This window comes from Phyllobates terribilis, unplaced genomic scaffold, assembly GCF_046119375.1.
Source record: "Phyllobates terribilis strain yellow unplaced genomic scaffold, ASM4611937v1 Scaffold_4__5_contigs__length_816908805, whole genome shotgun sequence".
NCBI lineage: Eukaryota > Metazoa > Chordata > Amphibia > Anura > Dendrobatidae > Phyllobates > Phyllobates terribilis.
In genome coordinates this window covers 225920795-225933298 of record NW_027362764.1, presented here as the reverse complement: position 1 = coordinate 225933298, position 12504 = coordinate 225920795, and the positions used below count along the sequence as shown (strand labels likewise).

At 43.7% G+C, this 12504-nt stretch overlaps 1 protein-coding gene across 5 annotated transcripts in view; it reads right to left on the bottom strand.

Moving 5' to 3' along the window:
* MYRIP (myosin VIIA and Rab interacting protein) overlaps nt 1–12504 on the bottom strand; it is a 938202-nt gene that overhangs the window by 197809 nt on the left and 727889 nt on the right. For all 5 annotated transcript variants that reach the window (XM_073678116.1, XM_073678115.1, XM_073678117.1 and 2 more), the window contains one exon: nt 8094–8191. In XM_073678116.1, coding sequence (XP_073534217.1) covers nt 8094–8191 — 98 coding nt within the window. The remainder of the gene's footprint in view (nt 1–8093; nt 8192–12504) is intronic.

Below are 12504 nucleotides of genomic sequence, written 5' to 3'. Positions count from 1 at the left end.
GTTATTAAGTCGTCGAGAGTGGTAGGTATGTCCCGACCGGCGAGTTCATCTTTAATACGGCCGGACAGACCCTCCCAAAAGACAGACACCAGGGCGTCATTATCCCAGGCCAGCTCCGAAGCAAGGGTACGGAACCGTATGGCATATTGGCCCACGGTGAGATTTCCTTGATGGAGGCGTAGCAGAGATGATGCGGATGAGGTCTTCCGTCCGGGTTCGTCGAAGACTTGCCGGAAAGCCGTGAGAAAGGCTGGCAGGTTGGACACCAGGGGGTCTCCTCTCTCCCATAGAGGATTTAGCCAAGCCAGTGCCTCCCCCGTGAGATGGGACATGATGAAGGCTACTTTGGCCCGGTCGGAGATAAACTGGTGGGACAGGAGTTCAAAGTGCAGGGTGCACTGGTTTATGAAGCCCCGAGCTTGAGCGGGGTCGCCTCCAAAGCGAGGAGGTGCAGAAAGCCGGGGTCCGGGGCAGGATGCCATGGTATTGGTGGGCAGCGGCGCTATCGGGCTGCGAGTCATGACACTAGCGGTGGTTGCTGGTGGAGCAGTCAGAGTGTCCAGGCGAGAGTTGACATTCCGCAGATGACTCAGGATGGACTCCTGTTGGGACCTCTGACGGGACAGTTAATGACATAGGTCCGAGAGCGAGGGAGCTTGGGTGCCACTGGGTTCCATGGTCCGAGCAAACTGTAACGAGTCTGGGAGGCGGAACCTCTGAGCAACTATACAAGGGGGCGGTCCTTGTATGGAAGCGGGTGGCTCCCGGGGAAGATGGGCAGGTAGTCACGGCAAGTGACAGAGACAGTCTCTGGGTAGAAGGGCAGGTAGTCACGGCAAGTGACAGGGGCAGTCTCTGGGTAGAAGGGCAGGTAGTCACGGCAAGTGACAGGGACAGTCTCTGAGTAGAAGGACGGGTACTCACGGCAAGTGGCAAGGACAGTCTCTGGGTAGAAGGACAGCAGGCAGGTGGCTGGTGAGCGCTCCCAGGTGAGCGGGCGAGAGTCTTTGGACAGGCAGGTGGTCACGGCAAGTGACGGCAGAGCCTCCAGGTAGGCTAGCAGGCAGATAGCAGGTGAGAGTCTCTGGACATGCAGGTGGTCACGGCAAGTGACGGCAGAGCCTCCGGGTAGGCTAGCAGGCAGGTAGCAGGTGAGCGCTCCCAGGTGAGCGGGCAAGAGTCTCTGGACGGGCAGGTGGTCACGGCAAGTGACAGCAGAGCCTCCAGGTAGGCTAGCAGACAGGTAGCAGGTGAGCGCTCCCAGGTGAGCAGGCAAGAGTCTCTGGACAGGCAGGTGGTCACGGCAAGTGACGGCAGAGCCTCCATGTAGGCTAGCAGGCAGGTAGCAGGTGAGCGCTCCCAGTTGAGCGGGCAAGAGTCTCTGGATGGGCAGGTGGTCACGGCAAGTGACAGCGGAGCCTCCAGGTAGGCTAGCAGGCAGGTAGAAGATGAGCGCTCCCAGGTGAGCGGGCAGGCTGGTCCATAGACAGACTGACAGGTGTCGGAAGGCAGACCGTCGGACCGCAGGCTTGCAAGCAGGTAAACTGATATCAGGCAGGTATCAAGCAGGAATCTGGCAGGTGACTGGCAGGAAACTGGTAACGGGACCTGAGGGCTGAAGCAGAGTGAAGGCTTTGCAACAACATTGCTCGGGCACCTCCATTTTGGAGGAGGTGCCTTATATATGGTGAGGTCCTCCGGCCATTGGCCGGGGACTCCTTAGGACGGCGCACGCGGCCCCTTTAATAGAGGGGGAGCGCGCGCACGCCCTAAGCACAGTGGCCGGGAAGCAGCGCGCGCTGTCAGCAGAGCGGGAGGAGGACGCCGGGCACGGAGTGGAGAGGTGAGGGGAACAGCGTCCCTGCCTAGCAGGAGGCAGGGACGCCGACGCTACATATATATATATATATATATATATATATATATATATATATATATATATATATATATATATATATATTGGGGAAAATATGTTTTTGATACACTGTCGATGTTGCAAGTTTTCCCACCTACCAAGGATGGAGAGGTCTGTAATTTTTAGCATAGGTACACTTCACCTGTGATAGACAGAATCTAAAAATATAAAACAGAAAATCACAGTGTATGATTTTTAAATGATTACATTGCATTTTATTGCATGAAATAAGTATTTGATTATTAATTCTGTCTCTCACAGACCTGTTAGTTTTTCATTAAGAACATTAAGAAGCCCTCCTACTCTGCACCTGTATTAATTGCACCTGTTTGAACTCATTACCTGTATAAAAGACACCTGTCCTCACATTCAATCACACTCTTCCCGCTCCTTCATGGCCAAGACCAAAACTCTGTCTAAGGACAACAGGGACAAAATTGTAGACCTGCACAAGGCTGGGATTGGCTACGTGACAATAGGCAAGCAGCTTGTTGAGAAGGCAATAACTGTTGGCACAATTATTATAAAATGGAAGAAACACAATATGACTGTCAATCTTCCTTGGTCTGGAGCTCCATTCATGATCTCTCCTCGTGTGGTAAGGATGATTTTGAGAAAGGTCAGGAATCAGCCCAGAACTACACAGGAGGACCTGGTTAATGACCTGAAGAGAGCTGGAACCACAGTCTCAAACATTACCGTTCGTAACACTCTACGCTGTCATGGATTAAAATCCTACAGGGCACATAAAGTCCCCCTGCTCACTCCAGGACATGTACTGGCCCGTTTGAAGTTTGCCGATGACCATCTGAATGATCCAGAGGAGGCATGGGAGAAGGTCATGTGGTCAGATGAGACCAATATGTAACTTTTTGGTATCAACTCCACTCACCGTGTTTGGAGTAAGAAGAAGGATGGCTACATCCCCAAGAACACCATCCCAACCATGAAGCATGGTGGGGGAAACATCATACTTTGGGGGTGATTTTCTGCAAAGGGGACAGGATGATTGCCCCGTATTGAAGGGAGGCTGGATGGGGTCATATATCGCGAGATTTTGGCCAACAACCACCTTCCCTCAGTAAGAGCATTGAAGATGGGTCATGGCTGGATCTTCCAGCATGACAATGACCCGAAACACACAGCCAGGGCTACTATGGAGTGGCTCCGTAAGAGTGGCCTAGCCAGTCTCCAGACCTCCACCCAATAGAAAATCTTTGGAGGGAGCAGAATCTCAATGCTGCCCCCAAACCTGAAAGATCTGGAGAAGATCTGTATTTAGTGGGAGTAGGCCAAAATCCCTGCTGCAGTGTGTGCAACCTTTGTCAAGAACTACAGGAAACGTCTGACTTCTGTAATTGCAAATAAAGGTTTCCGGACCAAATATTAAGTCCTGTTTTTCTATTGTATCAAATAGTTATTTCATGCAAAAAAAGCAATTTTTTTTAGATTTTGGCTCTCACAGTTGAAGTGTAACTGCAATAAAAATTACAGACCTCTCCATTCTTTGTAGATGGGAAAACTTACAAAATCGGTAGTGTATCAAATACTTATTTTCCCCACTGTATCCCCACAAGTCGAAAATGTTGGCACCCTTGAAATTGTTCCAGAAAATTAAGTATTTCTCCCAGAAAATTATAGCAATTACACGTTTTTTTAGACTTGCGTGTATTTCCTTTGTGTGTATTCGAATAACACAAAAAACATAGAAAAAAATGCAAATTGGACAAAATTTCACAGAAAACCCCAAAAATAGGCCAGACAAAATTGTTGGCACCCTTAACTTAATATTTGGTTGCACACCCTTTTGAATAAATAACTGCAATCAATCGCTTCCTATAACCATCAACAAGCTTCTTACACCTCTCAGCTGGAATTTTGGACCACTCTTCTTGCGCAAACTGCTCCAGGTCTCTCATATTTGAAGGGTGTCTTCTCCCAACAGCAATTTTAAGATGTCTCCACAGGTGTTCAATAGGATTTAGAGCCAAACTCATAGCTGGACAGTTCAGAACTCTCCAGCGCTTTGTTTCTATCCATTTCTGGGTGCTTCTTGAAATATGTTTGAGGTCATTATCCTACTGGAAGACCCATCACCTAGGACGCAAACTCAGCATTCTGACACTGGGAGCTACATTGTAACCCAAAATCTTTTGGTAATCTTCAGATTTCATGATGCCTTGCACACAATCAAGGCACCCAGTGGCAGAGGCAGCAAAACATTCCCAAAATATCTTTGAACCTCCACCATATTTGACTGTAGGCTTCATTTTGTTTTCGGTAAACAGTAGAATGATATGCTTTACTAGAAAGCTCTATCTTGGTTTCATCTGTCCACAGGACGCTTTCCCAGAAGGATTTTGCCTTACATACATTTTGGCAAACTGCAGTCTATCTTTTTTATGTCTCTATGTCAGCAGTGGGGTCCTCCTGGGTCTCCTGCCATAGCATTTCATTTCATTCAAATGTCGACTCATAGTTCGCTCTGACACTGATTAACCCTGAGTTTTGAACGCACAAGTGGCGCAGTATATTGCAATAGCAATATAGCGATGTTACTGGTTACCGGCTAAGTCAGGATTTATATTTTGAACGCACAAGTGGTGCAGTATAAATAGAGTAGAATTTTTAGATGCTGAGAAAACTGCAGTATTTTTAGCGCATTAAAATTTGCCCACCTCAGATCAACTCGTTACAGTACAATAGCAATATACCGATGCTGCTAGTTACCGGCCAAGTCTGGATTTATGTTTTGAATGCACAACTGCCGCAGTTTAAATAGCGTAGACTTTTTTGATGCTGAGAAAACTTTTCAGTATTTGTATCACAGAAAATTTAGCACACCTCAGATAGACTCTTTTCAGTCTTTGCTCTATATAGTGATTCTTTTGCAACCAAATAAGTCTGCCTGTATGCTTTTAATGCACAAATGGAGAAGTATTTTTGGCATAGAAGATTTTGAGGCTGACAACACTTTTCAGCATTTGTATAACGGAAAATTTAGCACACCTCAAATGGAGTCTTTTCACTGCTTGCACTATATAGCGATGCTATTCCGATCAACCAAGTCTGGCTATATGCTTTTAACACACAAGTTGAGCAGTGTAAATGGAGTATAATATGTCTTTTCACAACAATTTGCAGGATTAAGAGCAAAAAAATTATTAGTAGCCCACAGAAGAGCTATTAAATATGAGTTCCAGCAGCAGAAAGGATGTGCAATGAATCCTATCCTGTCCTACACTATCCCTCAACAATCTCTCCCTAACTACTGCCTACAGCAGTATTAATATTCAATAGAATGAGCCCTAATAAGGGCTGTTGTTGCAGATAAAACAAATAAATGTGGTGTGGAATCCTTGCCTATACCATGGTGAAAATCTCTCCATCACTTAGCAGCAGCAGCTCTCCTAATTCTGCTTGTTTTCGGGGGTAGACTGTGATGAGCATAGGGTCCCAGATCTTACATAGACGCTATGCGTCCAGCCAATCACAGTAAGGCCACTACCAACTAGGCTACGGCATTACAGAAGTCAAATGTCTTTGCTGTAACCTCTGCAGATGAGTCGTGGCTGGAAGAAGTTGTCATGTTGGACTGAGCCAGATGGAAAAGACGGGAAAAGTGAACGACTACATCGAAAAGAACATTTGTGATTCACTATCAATATCTGTATTGTAATCTCTTAGGTAGGGTTCACATCATGCTAGCTCCTACTTTCAGTGGGTCCATCGGGACTTACATCTGGACCCCCACAAAACGGGATTCAGGCACATGCCATTGAGTATGATGCAAACGGAGTCACATTGTCCTGTGTCATACATCATTTTTGGCTGTATATGCCTAGTTGAGGAGCACAGCAAGACGTAGTCGACCATTTTGCAATGGTTCAGAAGGAGCAAAAGTGATGTGGACATAGCCTTATATGTTCTGCAGGACTGGGAACTTCCACTATATTGTCACCGTATGGCAATAATTTGAGTATTGATCTTTGTGTAGAGACTTATTTTCAGTAACAGCATGGTTATCTGCTGAGTTCCCTTATACCTACAATTAAGGTGCTCCATGTTTACTTCGTTAGGAGCTCAGAAAGACGTTTCGATGCCCCCTTGACATTGAACCCCTAGCTATACCTGTGGTAAGAACAAAGCATATACGAGTGTGACAACAATTAAGTGACACCACTGCAGCATGAAATGCCTCTCCATGCAATATACATGTAAACCTCTGAAAATTTTGAAAGAAGTCAGGTTATGTTATCTGAGGGCAGCATAAAGTACAGTAGTGACAAATACTCTGATAGCTACAATGTGCAATTTTTTCTGTAGTAGATACATTTCATCACTATTTATCAGCTGCAGCATGACTCAAGTACTGGCCGAGCAATGATGTGCAAGATTTATAGTCTTCAATATTTGTGGACTGTCTACCACCTTTCCCACCTGATGTGATTGACAGCTTGCTTTGTATGTACAGTATAGACAAAAAGCTGTCAATTGGGCCAAGAGGGCAGTGGCAGCCTGCAGCTCATGCATACAAGGTTTCCTGTGCTCCACTTGTACTGAAACTGATAAACACTGATAGACAAAAGTGACACATCTATGGAATCTTTGTGTCTGGTTATGCTTTCGGTTAGATAGGGTAACATAATCGGTGACAGATTCCCTTTAATTGCTGAGATAATTTGTAAGGTGATAAATGTTTGTCTGTCCCAGCTGTTAGCAATTTGTTTTGCGAGACAGAAACGATACCATATAGTATGGTTTATTCATACAGACTAAAATTGTTTCATAAAAACTGTTACTAAATATTACCAAAGGTTTTTAAAGAAAATAACTTTCCAAAAATGGGAGTGTATATTGCCTTTTTGTATACCTGCAATTAACTCCTTAAAGGGATGGTCCGGTACCTAAAACATTCTTTTTAAATATCTATCTTTGCACCCTAACCACTTTTGCAATTTGTTTTATTATAAAATACTCTATTCTTTTCCCTATCTAATCCCTAAATGTGTGTTTTTTACTTCGCTTCCTGTGGTTTTTCGCTTGAGAGGAGTCTCAAACAGGATGTCATAGGAGGTTGGAGCTGCACTAACTTCCTGCAGTGTCTATTGCTCCTCCTAGAACAGGACATCATCAGGGGGCAGTGCTGCAGTTACTTACTACAGTTTCTTGCATGGCTGCCCCCCTGAAGATGTCCTGAATCCGTGGTGATAGAAACTGCGGGAGAGGCGAGTTCAGCGTCGGCACTCTGCTACTATCTCCGCTGCTGCTGCTTCTAACTGTGACAGAAGACGTCATCAGGGGGTGAAAATAGCAGCAGCGAGAGACATCAGTGCCGCCCCACAGATTCAATAACTTCTCTCAAACTAATAGTCATCAGGGACGGCTGTGTCACTAACTGCTTCTATCACTACCCACTAATTATGAATCGTTTGAGGACTATGCTAAAAGCTGTGGGCAGTACTGGTGCCACTCACTGCTGCTATCTCCATCCCCTGGCGATGTCTTCTTTCACAGTTAGAAGCTACAACGACGAAGATAGAAGCAGAGTGCAGGGGCAGCAGTTACATCTCTCGCATCGTCTATCACCATGGTTCCAGGACATTTTCAGAGGGTGGCTGTACAAGAAACTGTAGTAAGTAACTGGAGTGCAGTCTCCTGATTACGTCATGTTCAAGAAGAAGTAATAGACTGCAGGGAGAATTGACATGACAGGCGACATGCCTTCAGCAGGCTGTCATGGCAACCCATAGGCACCCTTTCACTGCATTGTGTGGGAGTCGATGGGTATCTGAACAAACACCCAAGCCGAATCAAGGCACTTAATTGCTGCATGAAAGTGATTGACAGCAGCATTTAAAAGGTTAACAACAGCGATTGGTGGTAGCACTCAACACTGCTGGTAAAGGCAGATGTCAGCTATGTAATACAGCCAACATCTGCCCTGTGTGGAGCAGTAGGCTCTGCTTCTCAGCCCGATCCAAACAACCCGACATATTACATGACCTATATATACCCGCCACAAACAACCTGATATACTAGATGACTAATATATACTTGCCATAAACAATCCGACATACTACATGACATGTATATACCCGCCACAAACAAACCCAACATACTCAATGACATGCATACATCATTGAGCATTAAGAGATTATAAGGCAAAGAGACTTACCAAGCTATCACTGTAAGATTCAGCCTTGGCAATCGCTTCTTCTACAGCTTCTTCTGCCACACGTAAGGCCACTGAGAGAGTGTCCATCATACTGTGTCCTGAAAGTCATAAGATATATTCATAAATATTAGCTTTCAAAGATTCATATATTTCCTGCCTGTCTTTCTAGCTTTATAGATACCTACTGTTTGGAAGGCATATAAATACAGTGAAGCACAATTTGGAAGAATTAATAAAAAATGTGTAATTTTTAAACTGTGCACTTAAGCTAGTCAATTTGAAAATCTCCAGAATGTAACAGAGCAGCTCATGTTAGAAAATTATTGCATCTTTACACTGTCTAGTCTATGTTTACACCACATATTAGTTGCTTACTTTGTGCAATTTTGCTGCATGGAGTTAAGTACCGGGCCATGTTCTTTTTTAACTCCTTCACCCCTGAGCCTGTTTTTATCTTTCTGACCAGGCCAAATTTTACAATGCAGAACAGTGTCACTTTATAAGGCAACAACTCTGGAACACTTCAACGTATCCCAGTGATTCTGAGACTGTACTTTCATGACACATTGTACTTAATGTTATTGGTAAATTTAGGCTGATATTTTTTGCATTTTTTGTCAAAATATTGGGATTTTGGCAAAAATTTTGAAAATTTAGCAATTTTTAAATTTTTAAATTTTATGCCCTTAAACAAGATAGATCTATCACACAAAAAAAGTTAATAAATAACATTTACCACATGTCTGCTTTACATCAGCATCATTTTTGAAACAATTTTTCTTGTTAGGAAGTTAGAAGGATTTTATCAGCAATTTTCCAACAAAATTTCCAAAAACAATTTTTTAAGGGACCACGTCACAATTGAAGTGAATTTAAGGGGCTTATACAGTGCCTACAAGTAGTATTCAACCCCCTGCAGATTTAGCTGGTTTGATAAGATGCAAATAAGTTAGAGCCTTCAAACTGCAAACGAGAGTAGGTTTTATGAACAGAAGCATAAATCTTACAAACCAAAAAGTTATGTTGCTCAGTTGAATTTTATTAAATTTTAAACATAAAAGTGTGGGTCAATTATTATACAACCCCTATGTTTAATATTTTGTGGAATAACCCTTGTTTGCAATTACAGCTAATAATCGTCTTTTATAAGACCTGATCAGGCCGGCACAGGTCTGTGGAGTTATCTTGGCCCACTCCTCCATGCAGATCTTCTCCAAGTTATCTAGGTTCTTTGGGTGTCTCATGTGGACTTTATTCTTGAGCTCCTTCCACAAGTTTTCAATTGGGTTAAGGTCAGGAGACTGACTAGGCCACTCCAACACCTTGACTTTTTCCCTCTTGAACCAGGCCTTGGTTTTCTTGGCTGTGTGCTTTGGGTCGTTGTCTTGTTGGAAGATGAAATTACGACCCATCTTAAGATCCTTGATGGAGGAGCGGAGGTTCTTGGCCAAAATCTCCAGGTAGGCCATGCTATCCATCTTCCCATGGATGCGGACCAGATGGCCAGGCCCCTTGGCTGAGAAACAGCCCCACAGCATGATGCTGCCACCACCATGCTTGACTGTAGGGATGGTATTCATGGGGTCGTATGCAGTGCCATCCAGTCTCCAAACGTCACGTGTGTGGTTGGCACCAAAGATCTCGATCTTGGTCTCATCAGACCATAGAACCTTGAACCAGTCTGTCTCAGAGTCCTCCAAGTGATCATGAGCAAACTGTAGACGAGCCTTGACATGACGCTTTGAAAGTAAAGGTACCTTACAGGCTCGTCTGGAACGGAGACCATTGCGGTGGAGTACTTTACTTATGGTATGGACTGAAACCAATGTCCCCACTGCCATGAGATCTTCCCGGAGCTCCTTCCTTGTTGTCCTTGGGTTAGCCTTGACTCTTCGGACAAGCCTGGCCTCGGCACGGGAGGACACTTTCAAAGGCTGTCCAGGCCGTGGAAGGCTAACAGTAGTTCCATAAGCCTTCCACTTACGGATGATGCTCCCAACAGTGGAGACAGGTAGGCCCAACTCCTTGGAAAGGGTTTTGTACCCCTTGCCAACCTTGTGACCCTCCACGATCTTGTCTCTGATGGCCTTGGAATGCTCCTTTGTCTTTCCCATGTTGACCATGTCTGAGTGCTGTTCACAAGTTTGGGGAGGGTCTTAAATAGTCAGAAAAGGCTGGCAAAAGAGATCTTTAATCCACACATGTGAAGATCATTATTCTTGGTGCCTGAACTACTTCTTAATACTTTAGGGGGACCAAACAGAATTCTTGTGGTTTGAGGGGTTGAATAATAAATGACACTCTGAATTAACTTTTAACGTTTTTTAAAAAAAAAAAAAAAAAAATTTGCTGCAGTGCATTTCCCACTTCCAGGCTGATCTACAGTACAAATGTCACAATGCCAAGTTAATTCCGCATGTGTCAACCAGCTAAATCTGCAGGGGGTTGAATACTACTTGTAGGCACTGTATGACCGAAAATACCCAAAAGTGACACCATTCTAAAAATTGCACCCCTCAAAGTGCTCAAAACCACATTCAAAAAGTTTATTAACCGTTCAGATGCTTCACAGGAATTAAAGCAATGTGGAAGGAAAAAATTAAAATTATACTTTTTTCCACAAAATTGTTGATTTAGCCCCAAATTTTGCATTTTCACAAGGGTGACAAGAGAAAATAGACAATACAATTTGTTGTGAAATTTCTGATGAGTACGCCAATACCCAATATGTGGTTGAAAACTACTGTTTGGGGGCTCGAAAGTAAAGGAGCACCATTTGACTTTTGTAACGCAAAATTGGCGATAGCGGATGCAATGTCGAGTTTGTAGAGCCCCTAATATGCCTAAACAGTAGAAACTCCCCACAAGTAACGCCATCTGGAAAGTACAATGCTCAAGGAACTTATATAGAGGTGTGGTGAGCACTTTGAACCCACAGGTGCTTCACAGAATTTTATAACGTTGAGCCGTGAAAATGAAAAAATACATATTTCCCACAAAAATGTTGGTTTTGCCCAAAAATTTTACTTTTCACAAGGATAACAAGAAATAATTGACCAAACAATTTGTTGGGCAATTTCTTCTGAGTACACTGATATCCCATGGGTGGTGGAAAACTATTGTTTGGGCACATGGCAGGGCTCAGAAGGGAAGGAGAGCCAACTGAATTCTTGAGCTCAGTTTTGGCTGAAATAGATTGATACTAATGTAGCTCACACTGCTTCACTCTTAGAGGTGTGATGTGAATGTGCTCCCCTGCTAAGAATGAAGCAGTGTGAGCTACATTAGTATTCACTGGCTACCAATGAAGCAGTGAAATATAGGAGCTAGAATTCAATTTCCAGGCAGTACACTTCAAGGTGCTGTGGATGAATGAGGGCTTTATTGATGTTTAGAGAGCTCTGTGATAAGGTTCTACTTTAGCCAATTGGGCTATTGTGCAATATATGATTGATTGCACTTTATGAAGGGGGTTTTCCCTCTCCCTTCTGGTTTGTGTTCCCCTCTTTCTATGCCCTCTCTCTTCAGCTGGGGATCTGAAATAGAAGGTGATAGTGAGTTTAGCACCTCTATATATTATGAGCTGATGTTGGACATTTAGTTGTCCTTTTGAGGTCTATTAATATCCACGGTGTGTCCTGCTAATGCAGGCACACTCTGGGTAGACTGCACACAAGCCCGGTGGATTGAGTGTATTGCTATTTTTATATATTATTAAAAGTTATATTTTATCATTTGTTCCACCGCAGTCAGTGAGGTATTTATTATTTTTGGTGGTAATTTTTGAGTCGAGAGGTCCTCTTTCAGTGATTAACATACATTGTAGTGCCCAGTACATTATGCCCAGGTCGTGTTTCTGGATATATGCACCCGTAAATTAAGTGGGCTCTCATTGCTACAGAAATGCCAAACATGTGGACGCTAAATGTGGTTTCGGATTTTGGGGCACATAATTTGCTGGATTTCTTTTGGGGGGCGAGGAGCCAAAGTGCTTTTCCAGAGCCTTTGTGCTATCAGTAACGTAGAAGCCCCCTATATTTCCACTGACAGATGATGGACCTGAGTGGGTACTTTCTTGTGGATTGAGTTGAAGCCTTTATTGCGAACATTTTACATAACATTTTGGATCACATTTATTCCGCACTCTACGCTGACCACTTACATTGTGGTTTCCATAGAAAATCTCCGAATTACGTGATTCAGATGAAATCCCTGACAGATTCATTCAATATAATGAGGCAGAGGAAAGAGCCTAATAGATTTGGGCAATATAAGTATAATGACCTTTTTAAGCACTATATATTCCATCTCTATAAAAACTGCCCACCTAAGGACTATTAGATGAAAGGATCATCGTGTAGCAATACACAAAGGGGGGGAGGGCCGAAGCACAAAAATTAATGATCCATGA